The sequence below is a fragment of the Micropterus dolomieu genome, linkage group LG12, assembly GCF_021292245.1.
Source record: "Micropterus dolomieu isolate WLL.071019.BEF.003 ecotype Adirondacks linkage group LG12, ASM2129224v1, whole genome shotgun sequence".
NCBI lineage: Eukaryota > Metazoa > Chordata > Actinopteri > Centrarchiformes > Centrarchidae > Micropterus > Micropterus dolomieu.
Genome location: NC_060161.1, coordinates 3669832 through 3686481, shown reverse-complemented (window position 1 = coordinate 3686481; position 16650 = coordinate 3669832). Strand labels below are relative to the sequence as shown.

At 40.9% G+C, this 16650-nt stretch overlaps 1 protein-coding gene across 1 annotated transcript; it reads right to left on the bottom strand.

The window, feature by feature from the left end:
- Nucleotides 1-776: 776 nt before the first annotated feature.
- Nucleotides 777-16641, bottom strand: slc22a15 (solute carrier family 22 member 15). Its single transcript, XM_046065820.1, has 13 exons — nt 16484-16641; nt 13238-13378; nt 12994-13126; nt 12650-12814; nt 12262-12391; nt 11212-11272; nt 10757-10923; nt 9951-10091; nt 9395-9480; nt 8351-8459; nt 8167-8239; nt 5897-6055; nt 777-3621 (listed from the first exon to the last, which is right to left on the bottom strand). Exons 1-13 carry the CDS (start codon nt 16565-16567, stop codon nt 3577-3579), a joined length of 1494 nt encoding a protein of 497 aa, XP_045921776.1. The 5' UTR covers nt 16568-16641; the 3' UTR covers nt 777-3576.
- Between the last annotated feature and the right edge of the window lie 9 nt (nt 16642-16650).

Sequence of the window (16650 nt, the reverse complement as noted above, 5' to 3'; positions counted from 1 at the left end):
GAACCACTGAAATGATTTTATAATAAAATAAAAAAACAGAAGATGTCATAATACTGTGCGTTATACCTGTATGGGGTTGGAAAAGGGAACACATAAGGTAGCACTTTTCGACTCGATGCTCTGCTATCGATTTCCGCTACTTTAGAATTTTTCGACAAGGCAGCATATATTGTCAGAACACCGGCTACACATACATGTCCGTGCGTGACTGTGGCATCACTTACTGATCCTTCAGAAATGTTTGGGAAAATGTAGCGTGTGTGGACGCTACCGCGCAACAATCAATGCGCTACGGTCAATAAAAGAGCTAACCATCCTGCCTATGTGTGAGACAGGTCTGCAGTTCCTTTATCATGCCGGTAAATCTGAAGGACTTTGGTGCTCAGGGTTTCTGTCAAATGGACTGAATGACTGAATTCTGGAAAATCAAAGTGATCTAACGATGTGTATCATGTCCATACTGACACAAGTTTGAACATTTATATTGGTATGCACAATTTTAGCAGCAAACAAAATCTTCCATAGAGTACACAGCTGGGGAGACAGGAGCAGGGATTTAGTGGCATGGGAGTATGATTCGAGTCTGGCGGTGTTGTATTTCAGCACACTTCATGTGACTGCAGAGTTAGGTTATTTCCAGGTTATTTCTGCTGGTATTGCAGGATGAGACTAGAAAACTAAATGATAGGAGACACAAAGTTAAATTGTAGGTAGTAAGACAACAGTGTGAGCCGAGTGTCATCACGGTGAACAAAATGAGACGTGTAAAAACTGGATTTAGGAAGTTTTCAACCGTTTACTGGCTTTAACTTAAATATCCATACACATTGTACAACATACAGTATATCTACAATATACACATAGTTATAGCTTGATTGTATACACGGTACAAAATGATGGCATATCAAACATCTTAGGAAACATTGAAATTAGCACTTCACATTTGAAATCTTTACGGTTTAAAGGCACAGAAGGCAGAATGTTGGTCAAGTGTTTTTCCATCTGTTGTCGATTGTAAAACTCTTCGGACTTTACATGAAATCATGTATCATCAATCATGCAGGATGTTACGTCAGTTCAGCAGCTCAGCCTCAATAACAGGTAGTAATGGTTTGATAAAATGGTTTAATGCACACACACATAAAAAAGAGAAACTTGCTACAGAGTGGTGGTTCAAACTGATTACGATGTTTGTTGTTTATACATAAGGATGCACCGATAAATACTGATAACGGATATCGGCCCGATACTGACTCAAACGGCTGGATCAGGTATCGGCCAATCAATTCAGTTAAAGGAGAACTACAGGATGTGTCAGCAGTGCGCCGGTAGACCCGAACATTTTTACTAGGAGAGCTAAAATAACATTATGTTTTACAACGTTAGTAATAGGGCTGAACAATTAACTGAAATCGCTTTATGGCCGGGAGAAGGTGCAATATTAACGGCAAAATGTGTTTAAAAATACCATTTTTATTACCATTAAATATTGTCACGCTGCAGAGGTGTCCTGGCCTACACATCATATTCTAAAGACTTAAGAAAACACCTTTGTTTAGGAAGATCCTGAAAATAAATCCAACCATAATCATTTAAATGACAATAATGATGCTCCAATGTCACAAATAGCATTTTACAAATACTACTTACAAACAGTATTAGAGCCACATTGCGGAAAAGAAAATTGAGGATGACGATTTATGTACCATTTCAACGTTTTCACTTTACAAAATAAATAAATCTTCATCCTCATATTTCTTTTTTTTTTATGTGGCCCTAATATTATTTGTTATATTGGAGGGAACTATCATTTTACATCATTACTGTAATGATCATGATTCTCATTTTCATTGAAAAACATTCTAGGCCAGGACACCTCTGTAGCATTTCTTCCTTAATGTGGCCCTCACACTCTGCCGTACAAATCATATCGCAATAATCAGTCAAAACACAATTAGATATTTTTTCAAAAAACTGTTCAACAGTTAGGAAGCAATGTCTAAGTCAAGCCTGATGTTGTCACCAGTCTCCTTCTCACAGTGAGGAATGCAGCTTATTAATTTAACACTGGTGTCGGATCGATACTCAAAGCCCAAGTATCTGTACCGGGACTGAAAAAAGTCAGATCGGTGCATCCTTATTTACTCACATTGGTCCCCGTTAGAAATGAGCGCGACCTGTTGTGTCCGCTTATTTTATGCATTGGCGTGTTTCGTTTCATTCTGCTGCAAATGTCCTGGATCACTACCACAAACATTCACCAGCTCCCTCTGGCTTTGTGCCTGTCATAAACGTCAGTCATCCAACAAAGCTCACATCCAACTGTCACAAGCAGGCAAACAATAACAGACACAAAAGACCTTGATCACAGAAAACATAAATAAACATAAATCATCCCACTTGGTCCCGCACAACTACACGCAAGCTGATTATGACTCAAATGGTTTGGCTTTATTAATTAGATGATTGTCAGGCGTTATATTTGAGTTTCTTATTTTAATTAGAGTTTCTAGTAACTTAGTTTAATTTAAAACTGGTAAAGGGTCTTGTGAAGCTTGATATAAACACTAATAGGTTGAAAATTCTATTCTTCTATTTGTATCTCTGATTTAAATAAAAAAGGAGGCATGTTTGGTCCTTAGAAATTAATTTCAGTCAACTAATATTGTGGACTTTTAATGTGGTCACGGTAGCTCATGTAGTTATTCATGGCGAAGCTCACGTAGCTCTGGAGAAGCTGCTTCAAAAGATATTTAAAACAATACTTATTCCCTGAAACGAGTACGTGTGACCAAATAGCCTGATCATTAAAGTCATCATCTTATCAAATCAAGCTGCCTTTCTCTCAATAACTCACACAGTCCGCTTTATTACCGTTTTCCTGCCGTCTACACGTTGAAACTCAAAAAAAAAAAAAAAGAAATACATCCTGTACGGCGGCATCCAAACGGATTAAAAGGTGGGTGAAGTCCAGCACTGTATGCTAACACTTTAGCATGTTTACAGGACAGTTTACCTTGTGATTGAGCTTCGAGCACATTTCCTCTTGAAAATCAGCGTGGTCCTAAAAATCTAACATTGGTGTGTTTTAAGGAATATTAACACGTTTAAAACGAGCATGTATGTCATGTCTACTAACTCCATTTTGGAAACTCTTGGAGAGGAAACGCTGTCCTTTTTCAAACCAACCGTTCAATTACACGTTAGCTAGCAGCACGTTTGATTTTCGCAGCATCTCTGGACAGTAAGTCACACGTCTGTCCCGTCTTTTCTCGGCTGTCTCCCTCCTAATAAGGCACAAACACCATAGTGACAGTCAGGGGGGTCGACTGTCCGGCTTTTCTGTAAAATGTGATAAAAAAGAGGAGCTGTCGGTCGATAACGGCTTCCCCCTGAAGGTCAGCGTCTACGTCCCGGCCCCGTTTGACATGTCAGAGATCTCAAACATTTAAAGGGGAACATTGTGATCAGTCCTTCAAGTTAATTAAAAAAGGGACAGTTCACCGTTTTGAGGCAGCAGTTCACACACACAGAATGAGGTGAGGACAGTCCGTCTCCAGTGATGAAGACGACGCTTCATTTGTGGTTCGACTTCAGTTTGTCGTCTTCATACAAATGAGCCTGGGGACAAAAAAAAGTTATGAGACAGCTTTGACGTGATGAAAGTCTTCATTTAGCTTCCTGGTCAGCCTTGCTTACAGATGGTTTTTAGTGAAGTACACTGCAGTATCCTACTATTTTGAGAAATTACACACAGAAGGTTGTTATTATTCTGTCAGCCATAGCACATCTGTACAGAGTTAGTTTGATCTCTTGCACTGCAGAAAATGGATAGAATTTAAGTTTATACAGCATTAAAATGTTGTTAATTTGAGCATACACAGCCATGTAGATTAAATGTGTTTCTACACTGAACAAAATTATAACTTATAATATTATATAATATTATAAATTATATAATTATACACTTTGGTTTTTGCCCTCATTCATCATGAGCTGAACTCAAAGATCTAAGACTTTCTCTATGTACACAAAAGGCCTGTTTCTTTAAATATTGTTCACAAATCTGTCAAAATCTGTGTGAGCACTTCTCCTTTGCTGAGATAATCCATCCACCTCACAGGTGTAGCATATCAAGATGCTGATCAGACAGCATGGGTATTGCACAGGTGTGCCTTAGGCTGCCCACAATAAAAGGCCTTAGGCTGGCCACAATAAAAGGCCACTACAAAATGTGCTGTTCCATCACACAGCACAAAGCCAAAGATGTCGCAAGTTTTGAGGGAGCGTGCAGTTGGCATGCTGACTGCAGTAATGTCCACCAGAGCTGTTGCCTGTGAATTGAATGTTAATTTCTCTACCATAAACCGTCTCCAAAGGCGTTTCAGAGAATTTGGCAGTACATCCAACCAGCCTCACAAGCGCAGACCACGTGTAACCACACCAGGCCAGGACCTCCACATCCAGCATCTTCACCTCCAAGATCGTCTGGGACCAACCACCCAGACAGCTGCTGCAACAATCGGTTTGCATAACCAAAGAATTTCAGCACAAACTGTCAGGAACCGTCTCAGGGAAGCTAATCTGCATTCTCGTCGTCCTCATCGCGGTCTCAACCTGACTGCAACGTCACACAGCCATTGAAGAGGAGTGGACCAACACTCCACAGGCCGCAATCAACAACCTGATCAACTCTATGAGAAGGAAATGTGTTGCACTGCGTGAGGCAAATGGTGGTCACGCCAGATACTGACTGGTTTACGGACTCCCCCGGAACCCTCCAATACAGCGAAAGCCTTTTATTATGGCCAGCCTAAGGCACACCTGTGCAATACCCATGCTGTATGATCAGCATCTTGATATGCCACACCTGTGAGGTGGATGGATTATCTCGGCAAAGGAGACTCACTAACAGAGTTTGACAGACTTGTGAACAGAAATAGTCCTTTTGTGTACATAGAGAAAGTCTTAGATCTTTGAGTTCAGCTCATGATGAATGGGGGCAAAAACAAAATTGCTGCGTTTATAATTTTCTTCAGTGTAATATAAAGGTTTGGATATGTGAACAGAATATAGCTCCACTTTATAGTGCGTGCAGTAGTTCATTGTATTACGTAGTGTGCCTGTCCAAGAACTGCAACAGTCAAGCATCATCTTCACTTTGCTTGAGACTAATTTTTTTTTGTAGTACCTTACTCTGTTGTGTGTCAAAACAAATCTGATTCCATTTCCTGACTACGAACACATGAAGCAACAGCAGAATACTACGACCATCCATCCAGATTTCATTTTAATCTCTTGATATACAGTACATATTGGAGTCTTAGTGAAGCTTTTCATTCGCTATTATCAGACTGGGGCTGAACTCTGAATTTTTTGGCGTCCACTGCAGACTCGAAGAAGCTTTAAGTGTTACCTGGACCCATGTGTTTGTAACTAAGCGAGCGTGCTGCAGTCAGAAGCAGCAAAACTGGGCTGTTATTATAAATGTCTGACAACATAATGGAAAGGATCCCTACATAGATAGCCCTTTTTAAAGGGTAAGACCCTTTTGTTTTAACCAGAAACAGCCACCATAACTCTCTCATCAAAGCCGCCAGACTCCTTTGACCAAAACAGTAATTTTATCTCTCTGGTCTACAGCTGCCTCAGCCGGTTAGTTTAGTTAGTTAGTTATTTTGTGACTTTTGACCCCTGAAACACCTAATTCACACAATAACTACCTGACTGAGGCAGCAGAAGAACAGCCACACTCATGTTCTGTGAGGTAAAAGTATTCTTTTAAATTTACTGTTTGTACTGGTCGTACTTGTTGTGCTGTGGGAAGGACAGTCTACCTGACAGTACACCGTTTAAAGATATGCGCATCTGTATTAGTACGGTGTTGTTTCGTCACCTTGCTCTCCAGCACTCGGCTGTGGATAGGGCTGCCGAGCTCCTCCAGAGTATCTGTTGTTGGTCCGTTGAGGGTTTCAGGCAGCAGGAGGCCCAGGCAGCCTGCAGACAGGCCGCTCAGACAGAACACAGTGAAAGGCATGGAGGTGTGGAGAGCCCGCTGCAACACAAACACACAATGGCATCAGAAAAACTGAGGAAACGGTAAACATAAATGTTCTGTACAATGACAATCAGACATGTCTGCATAAGCTGTATTTTACACACCTGGGCACAATCACCGATCAGAGCCAAACCTTTTATGAGCCCAGAGAGCCAATCGGCAACGGTTTCTTACCAGGAAGTCTATGTGTGAGCCAACACATATTTGAAATGGCAGTGGTGGAAAGCATTTTATAATTGCATGAGTGTAAAGAGCAAAAACAAGCTCTCCACTATTATTACCATTGCAGGGAAGGTGATTGTCTAAACATACAGTAGATACCTCACAACCATATACAAGATGTACTTTGTTCCCCAACATTTGTTATTCTTTAAGATTATTTATATATCGTATCTGCTGCTACCACCTGCACTATTGTACATTATGTTTTTAATGGTATGCTGGGTTCAATTGTATGGAAATAAATCAATAAAGCAGGTGCAGTAAACGACTTACACAACCAAAGCCCTGTTAACACACGAGTGAGCTTTAATAAAAAGAGAGAACCTGGTTCCAGTTTGGCTTCAGGCGGCAGATCTCCACATTTAAGACTTTCCTCTTTGATGAAGCTTATAGTTAGGGCTGGCTCAGGTGAGTCCTGAACCAGGCCAAGACTGCCGGGACACTTCCCATGAGCCATCTCCCTCCTCCTCTGTTTGCATTTTTATCCTATTAATTACTAACTCGACTTCTTCCCTCTCCTTTAGCTTTTGTGCTTTCTCCTCTCCTTCTGTCTCTTTCTGCAGGTGTTTCTGGCTCCAGACCTGTGGAGTCTGGATAAATCTCTAAATAAATCAATATAAATACAAAGACTGAGCTCTTTGGTGCACCACTGAGTGTGCAGCTCACACTAGTCTGACACTGAAAGGACAGAAATTGAATCATAATTCATAAAAAGTGGCTGCTGCTGCATCCTTAGGTCAGAAATCTGCTGTGTATTCAGATTTAAACTGTGCCTGAGGTTTAGTTGCTACGTCTCGTTGAAGTAACATAAGCCACCACTAGGCGTCACTACATATTAAAGGTTCAAGTTACACCTACTGCTCCCATGACTCAGCTGAGTTCAGTTTACCATCTTAGTATCTCGCACCGCGTGTGCAGTTACAAAGTAAACTCTCATGTAAAAGTGAAACTCTCGTGTAACATCGTGTACATCATTTAAAAAGTGTCACATGGCAAAGTCATTTTAAAAATGAAGACGCAGGGTTACTGACTGCTAGACAAACTAAACAGATGACTTCAGAGTCCATAATGCACAAGCAAATTATTTTAAAACAATAAAAAGTCTAATAATAATTTATACAAACGTATTCTAAACCAAATTCCTCTTTATGTCCGGTAATAAAATGCATTGATTATTATTATAATACTAATATGATAACTATGAAAAACAATTAGCCAGAGTATCACATGAATTACAAAGAGAAAGGGACGTCTTCAGACGTAACACATGAACAACCGCATGAATACAGCTGGATTAATAATTTCATTGAAGGTTCAGTCTGAGCTTTGAAACCTTCCCTGTTGTTTTTTGAAACCACTTCCATGACAACTGAGCGACTCCACCCAGCTGGCTGAAAGCTTTGCCAGACTGATTAGTCATATCAAACTGATTTCAGCATGAATCATCTAGCGGCGTTTCCTCTTTTCCCCCCCCGAGAAGACATTCGTTGCTCTAATCCAGAAAACTATGGCATCTGTCCTGTTGAGTTTCTATTTAAATGTTGCTTTTGTTTTCTGTAAAGCACTTTGAATTTCCTTGTTGTTGAAACGTGCCGTGACTTCCTGCACCGTGTTGTAATTTTGTTAATCCTGCCAGAGGAATGCAGTTGATATCCACGAAAGACAAAAACTCACATTCCACATTTTCTCTTCCCGGGAAAAAAAACAGGAGGAGTTTAGAAAAAAACGCACTATCCATTCCTTCTGGCTTCTAACACAAGTCAGTAAAAGGTCATAATACAACGCCTGTTTAAATTCCCCTGTTCTTGTACTTGCTGACATTGGCTCAAATGTCATCCAGAGAGAATCAGTTTCATTGAGAAGCTACAAAAGCTAAACGCCCTTACCATGGAAGGAACAAACGGTGCAAGGATTCCTCCGACTCTGCACGACATGGAACAAACTCCCAAACCAGCGTTCCTGAAAAACACAAAAAAAAAATCATTTAAATAAAATAAAAAAATAAAAAAGAAGCACTTAAAGCACACTTGGTTTACTTCAGGCAGTGTGAATAAATGAGTCTTAGTTCACCTGATAACTGTCGGGTAGAGTTCAGAGGTGTACACGTAGGCGATGTTGAACGCTGCACTGACCATCAGTTTTCCCAGAAGCGCCAACGACGTAACGTTCAGCAAGGCTCCTGCAAACAGAAAGAAAACACACAGTCCCATATTTACCTTACAAGTCACAAAATACGGGCCGAGCAAATTCAGGATACTAAAACTCAAATGCTTAAATCAGTATTTATACATCTGGACCATATTTGAAAGAATTAGTTTGAAACACTAGGACGAGAGAAACGGATTTCTTGAAGCACATCTGAGGAGCGGCAGGTATCATCTTTACGTTCTGCAGCCATTTGCATTTGTGTTCATTGAGTAAATTCATATGCCAATAATAATAATAATAATAAACATCACGTTGAGCAGCAAAACCCCCATTATAATCATTCCTTATGGGTCACTGCAATATCAAAAAACTACAGCCTGAAACAAACAAACAGTTTGTTCAACGTCCTAATCTTAATCTTATCTAATCTTAATCTAACGTTGAATTAATTCCAGGTCGGCTCGTTGAGATAAGAGCGTTAGTCAAAGACCAAAAAGTAAAATGATTAGATAAAAAACCAGGGGATCATCATCTTAAAAATGCCGTCTTCTTGTTTTTTTAAACGGACTCTGGTTGTGCAACGTGGTGACATCATCCTCACAGAACAGCTGTGCCGCCAGGTTTTCATTCTGCTTCCTTCACATCATTTCTGGTATGAATTACTTCAAATTAAACTCCTCAGGTCCTGCTGGGGTTTTGTGTTGTTTGCACGCCCAGACGTACTGTACATCGTATCGCCTCTGGCAAGAGGGTGCGGTCCATCGGGCCAAAAACCTCACGCCATCTGAACAGCTTCTTCCCATCTGGCCTCATCAACAAGGCCTGGGACCCTCACTGACACGGACTCTGGACTTATTCTATAACTTGGATACCTTGTCAATTTCATATTGTTATGCACCTCGTCACCAAAAAACTACTTGTATAAATAAAGCTGTTTCTGATATTCCCTTGTTTTTAATGTCTCACCTGCGTTTTCGGGGATGAACGTGGTGCAGAGGCAGGCAGAGCCGGCCAGACACAGGAAACTCGCCATGCTTTTCCTCCTCCCGGCCCTGCGCAACAACAGACACACAGATCACATCAGTGGAGGCTCAAACCAGGACACCTCACAACGCTATCTGCCTCGAGCTTTCAACATTTTCTTAAAACAAACTAATTTAAACTTAAGATGGAAATATACACATGTACAGATCAGCAGATTAAATACAAACAACTCCACAAAGTTTATAATTAAGGCCCCATCCAGACTACTGCGTTTTTGTTTTGAAGCTCCGGAGAGCGTTTTAGTGAAGACGGCTCTCTGATTGGGTCTCATCAGTCATGCAAAACAGAAACACGATGCTGTTGACAGAGTTTTAGTTTTGGTATTTTTATTAAAATATTTTGTACCGTGCAAATAACACTTACAGCCTACACTTGTACTGTGCATGGATCTGGGCCAATCAAAGACTTCTCCAACACTGAGGTGTTACACAGACTCTCTGAACTACATAGTGTGTATTATTGCGTGTGTGTGTCTCACCAGTGTTTGTTGATGAAGTATATACAGAGCGGGTAGGCGGGGAGCTCCACCAGGCCGTACATGGCTACGTTCATATAACGGCTACCAGACATCTCGCTGGCCCCCAGAGTCAGACCGTAGTACACCAGACTGCACGCATACCTGCAACACACACACACAAAAAACTAATCAGACTAAACTGATCTGTTACTCTAAAAAGCGAAACCAAACTGTTGCTGATAACACTACGGCCCAAACCACATGTCTTTATGGTTATACAGCATCTTAAATTCCCCGACTACTTTAAAAGATTCACCTTCCATCTGTCCAAAAGCAAAAGGTTTTGTTTATTCCTACAGTCAGTCTGTAACTTCAGACAAGACTGGAGGATGGAATACAGAAGATTTCTGTAAAGTAAAATATTTGTGGATACAAAACCAACCCAGAAAATGCATTTGTATAAATATTTTCTCCTCTTCAGCCTTCTCTGTTCAACGATATGTAAAAAAAAAACATTTGTGAGATCCATCAAATAGCCGTTAAAAGATTACAAACAACAAAAGGATCATTTTCTAAAGAGCAAAAAGAACCTCATGATGAATTTAAAGAAGCAGAAAAATCTTATGTAACTTAAGCAGAAACTGGAGGAATCGTGGGTATTTTATTTGCAGTACTGGTAGCAATGATAGAAGTGATAGAAGTAGCTGTATTAGTAGTAGTAGTAATACTGCAGTAGTAACAGCAGCATCCCTTAGCAGCTTTGGGCTACAGCACCTGCACCAACATCTCTCGCACACTTTGTTCTTCTTCTGTGGTGCTCTACTCACCAGACATACATGAGCACCATGGTTCTCAGACGGAGGACCGGATGGATCACCAGCTGCAGGACACCTGCCCCCCTGCCGTCACGGTTTCCGGCTTTAGCGGCGCAGACGCGTTTCAAAACCAGGTTGTTGGCAGGGTTGCCGTTCCTCAGCGCCATGTAGCGCAGCACCTACGAAGACGAGACGTTTACCGACTAAGTTACCTCGCTGTTAAGTTAAGAGGAACCCAGACACAGGCTGGCTAAATTCAGGGCCATCCCTTAAGAAAGAAAGGGAATATGACAATATTTAAATACAACGATACACAGTTCAGGAGTTGCAGATGGACCCTGTGAATGCGGTCAGATTCTTTTAACACGAGTCTTCGTCAACCTTCGTTTTCCACTGAGCTCCAGCACAAAATGTCTGGAAAGAACGTATATACAGTACACAGTACTTGTAATATTTGTACTATTCACCTCTTCTGCTCGCTGCGTCTGACCCTTCGAATACAGCCAGCGGGGCGACTCGGGAAGAGTGCTGGAGGGAAAAAGACCAGAGGAGTCGTTACGCCGATGTAATTCGAGGAGTGGACGGCGTGCACATATTCACAAAACAACAGATGTTTTCCGCGAAAGGTGCGACTGCTGCGTCAAGATAGTGATGCATGATGGGTTTTTGGTGGCCTTAATGTTGCTAGATGAGCTTTCTCCGCGGAAACTGTCACAACAGATGGTCTGTGTGGAGTGTTTCTTTTATTGTATGTATTTTTCCTTTAGAAGTCGTCTTACATTTTTTTACATTATTAATACTCCTGACATCACCACGATAACAACAACAACAACTCCTGCAGATTACTCTCAAGATTTCCCAAAGAGCCGGGGATTGAACTGCCGACCTTCCGATTACCGGGCAACCCGCTTGGTCTCCTGAGCCACAGTCACAATCTTGTTTACAGGATTTACATGCATCCTTAATATTTTTTCAATACTTGTTTTACAGTGTTAAGACATTTATTTATGTATTTTTTTTTTAAATCTCTTTTTATTTACATATCTATTTTAATTGGTTTCCATTCATTTCTGTGGGGTGTGAAAATGAGTTTGTTGTTGTTTTATAATGTTTTCGTTTTACCACAAGATCAAAAATTTAAAACACATCAGCATGGTTTGAAAAAAAAAGTGATATAAAAGGCCACGTACTGAGATAACATGTATATTAGACTGTACTCTGCAGGAATAAAAGAATTATAAATGACTTTGTTTTGATATCAGTGTATATCCTGCTCTCTAAATATCAGTATCAGTCCACCACTAGTATAAAGACTTGTGTGACTTGTAGAAAAAAACCCTGGTATGCTCCTTTCAGTTTGTTATATTTAAGGTATTCTGATTGAATTGTAATTTATATTACATGATATTTTGTTTCATGTGTTTCAATGCTTCTAAAACCCACCAGTCTATTTTTATTTGTTTGCTTTTTTCTGGATGCAGGCGGTGGCGACTCGTCTCTCTGAGGTTTGTACTCACACAGACAGCAGGAGGAACAGGACGCCGGACGAGTTGGACGCCATAGCCAGGTTCCTCCACGGCTGGATGAAGTAGCCCAGAGCTCCGAACAGGGCGATGCCGACGGCAAAGGTCATGCTGGTCAACGTCCCTGAAGAACAGAGGAATAAATACTCAATACAACAGCGAAGGAACGCGCCGATATGTTTTCTCAAATCGCTCTAAAACTCTACATTCAATATACCAAAGAAGAAAAGCAGCCATTTCAGAAGCTGTAACCAGAAAACATTCAACACTTTATCAGATAAATATCCAAAACTGATCGACTCGATCGAATTTCAGCACTTATTTGGCAGAAGTCATTAATAAAAACTGATGCTCGACCGGGTTGTTTGTGTGTTTTTCGTACCCGTCATGGCCCAGTACGACTTGCCCACGTACTCCTGAGTGAGGACAAAGCAGACGAGGCCGATGCCGCCGTTCATCAGCCCCACAAGGAGGCGAGACACGGCGAACACCTCGTAGCTGGGGGCGAAGGCGGTCACATAGCCAAAGATCACCTCGAAAAACAGGCCTGCGTGAAAGAAGAAGAGTGAGATTAGAGTGAATGTAAGTAATGTGACGTGACTTGTAATACCTGATCCGGAGAGAAATATGAGACTCTGAATTTCTAAATCCAGCCCGTTGACTACTAGACAAACAGCCCCAGGACTAACTCACTGAGACAAATCACGGCGTGTGGTTTTCGCTCACCTGTCAGGTAGACAGGTCTCCTGCCGATCCTGTCCGAGAGCGGCCCAAAGACGATGTTCCCGACCAGAAGCCCGGCGAAGAACAGCGACCCTGCTAGACTGACCTTATAGGCCTGATGCTTGATGAGAAACCACTGGGGAACACAGAGAGCAGCAGAAACCACTCAGCAGAAACCAACCATCCAGTGTTTGTGGATTTAAGCTTCACTGACGCTAAAAGTGAAAATGCACGTGAACTCCCTCACCTCGGTCACTATGGAGTCGGTGTCCTCTGTAAAGGTAACGAGCTCCCGCTGGCTGCTGCCGACGCCGTCCAGCTGCTCGATCCGGTACTTCGGCGTGGATCCAATCAGAACGATCAGCATGGACTGACAGGCCATGTACACCTGAAACACAGAAACAAAGTTCAGAGGGCAAAGACCGTGGACAGGGCCCTTTGAAGCCCTTTATATATTTCCAAATTATGCGTTTTTCTGTTTTAATTTTCCTGAATTCTGTGTTTAAAAAAAAAATGAAGGGCACTGTGTCATCAGACAGAGTGTGTAATCACGTGGTGGATGAATAAAATGTCAACAGCAAATTTATTACAAATTGAATCAACATCAGTTAATTTGATGTATCATGTAAATATGCATATAGAAGTGTTCAAATGTATGTGAAATTATTTATAGGGACAATTTACAATGAATGTATTGTAACAGTAGGATATTAAAAATACTATAATAGGTTGTAACTTGACAGCCTCAGTTTGCTGCTGAACGTACGGTATGAGGTGGTTTATAAATGGCTACACGGGCAGCGCTCCGTCTTGTTTACACAGCTAGACCAGACATAAGTGTTTTAATTTATTTTTAAACTGAATATCTGACTCCGCCTCGCATCTGCCGGTGTGGTTTTACTTCTGAGAGTCTGTTGAAGTGATGAGGTCTCGCTAGCGTCGTCTTTGATATGATGGCGTGTGTGTGTGTGTGCGTGTGTGAGAAGGAGGCTTTGAACTCTGCCCTCGCTGAAACACCGACACAGAGGAGACAGAAAGAGCGCCTGTTAACACCAAAACATAGCAAGATCGTTTTTCTGTTCCTCTGTGGGCAAAAACGCTTACAATGTTGGGAAAGGCCCCATTGTTTTTTTAAATGGCATCAACATTTTGGCCGATTCCATGATATTGTTAGCTGAAAATCCCTCCAAAACAATGGTTGGGTCAACACTGCTGCTCATGCAGAGTTTCCACTCTGGCCATCAGGAAGGAGGAGGGCCAAACAAAACAGATCTGGGACCATTTGTTTTCCCATCAGCTGCTGGGCTTTTACACAAGCTGCAGGCCTAGCTGTTGGCTGCTGCACACACCGTGCTTTATCTCTCACTTTACTAGGATTCAGAACAGAAAATGACCTTGCACCTCTGTAACGTGAGACGGGTGCGTATATATTCACAAAACATTTAGAACAAATCAAATCCGTTCATAGACACACACGTTTTCAGTTTCAGATCTCAGCTGTTACCTGATACATCAATAGATAAATAGAGGAAATATCATGTGACCTCACTAAAGATTCACAAGGGAAAAATGTCACACTGTTAAGTAAAAAACAAAAAACTGAGAGAAAAAGTCATCAACATAAATATGACTTACAAACCTCCACATTATTTATTATATTTAGTACAACAAACACATTAAAAAGGTCCTTATAATGTTCATGCAGGATCATTTATAAATGAACACAATGCTTAATGGTCCTGATACGATATGTTCATCCAACACTGTTTACAGCTGGACAGGGAATTACTCAGGTAGAGCTGTAACGATTAGGCTAGTCAATTAATCGATTAGTGTGTCGAAAGACAATAAATTGACATCAGCAACAACGTGAAACATTGCTGGTTTCATCTTCTTCAATATGAGTATTTGCTGCTATTTGTCAGTTATGATGTCAGTAACAAAGCCGACAGAGAACATAATGTTCACAATCACCAGAAAACTAACTCATCATTAAGTCCTCAAGGAGCCAATGTTTGCAGAGTATAAATCCAGTGCGCCTCACGTCGTTTGAGTAACTTATCAACTTTATTTAAGATAACATCTACAGTATATCACATGTAGTTTAAATCTATTATTTGTCTTATCATATTAAGACTATCAAAACAAATCAGTGCCAATGTGCTGAGAGACAGTTCTAGTAGAATAAACACTTTATCACCATTAAAACTGCAACTAACAATGTACTGCTTTCCAAACCTGACAACACATATTAAAACACACAACCCTCCTGTATTCTTGCCTGTAATTAAGACAACAAAACCCATCATGAATGCAGGCTGGAACAGGATCCACTGCATTTTATTGAGGTATTGTTCTAACAAGGCCAATACCAGACTCACACACTGATCTGTCCTGCATCATACAACCTGTCAAAACAACTGAATCCACGCTTCTGAATGTTTTTAAAAGTGACAATGTGCAACACAAGCGGTTTGTTGATTATTGTCATGACTACCTGTATTCTGCCATGGCGCTGGATAAATGGGATTTGACATAAGAGGCTTTAAAGACGAATTGTAATAACTTAATATAGTAGTTAACACAAAAAAAATATGAAGGCTAAATAGACTTAAAGGAGATGTAACGTTGGTGTTTTGCACTCGGTGATCGATTTCAAGTTAATCAGTGCGCTCAACTCTACAAATCACTGGGAATCAAAAGATGGCAAACAAATCAAGCATAATAGATATATGAAAAAAATAAATTCATCATGTATCTACCATCTAATCACCATCAGGGGAACTTTTATTGAGTGCGGTTACGTTTAACGACTATTAGCTAGCTTAGTTAGCTTAACCGCAACGGAGGTTTTGACGAACTTCATTAAAAGATGCTGAGGTTTGAAATTAAATTTGATATTTGGGACAATACAGACGAAGTGGGAAAATACTTACAATTATTTAGAATATGTGGAATGTTGTGATCAATTCGGCAAAGGTTTGACGTTGCTACGAGTCATTTATTTTAAATAAATGTAATTTTTACACGTGTTTCACAATGCTTGTCAATAAAAAATTTAACTTGCAAGTTCTCCGGAGCGGCGGGATGATATTTGGCCATGTTGGAATGATTTATGTTTTAGTAGGCAAAGTATGGTCTGTTGAGTTAAATAGCAGCTCATATACGTGTTGAGTTATGGACTGCTTGATTTGCGAAGTTAAGTTTGCCGATAAACAAGGCTGCACTATTCACGTAGTTTTTTCAAGGAAGTCTGGTTTACAGCTATTTCTCCAGGAAAGTGCACATCCTGCGCTTTTACATAGAGAAACTGTAAAAATATAGTGATTGCTTAAGCGTTAAAATGTTTCAGCACCAAATGTTACATCCTGTGGCCACAATAAAACCCTTAAAAAGTCCTCCGACAGAGACTGGAAAGCCACGTAGCGCTAAGTTAGCACTGTCAGGGGCGTTCTCTGGTTCTCACGTAACGTTATTAGACAAATCCACTAACCTGGGTCAGAACAAGAACAGCCACCGCCCGCTGCTGGTAGGGTCCAAACTCGCCCACAACTTGAAAAGCTTCTTCTAAATCCATCCCAGGTCGGGCGGCCCGGCAGCTCTCTGATGTAGCATCACACAGGAAAGAGCTGCGCGATTGTGATCCGCGCTCACTTCCGG

Excerpts from the sequence above, each read along its gene's own strand:
- slc22a15 (XM_046065820.1), bottom strand. The coding sequence starts at position 16,567 with ATGGATTTAGAAGAAGCTTTTCAAGTTGTGGGCGAGTTTGGACCCTAC. Across the intron at positions 10,924-11,211 it reads AGACGCAGCGAGCAGAAGAG|GTGCTGCGCTACATGGCGCT; the intron begins GTGAATAGTACA and ends TCGTCTTCGTAG. Across the intron at positions 9,481-9,950 it reads TACTTCATCAACAAACACTG|GGCCGGGAGGAGGAAAAGCA; the intron begins GTGAGACACACA and ends GTTGTTGCGCAG.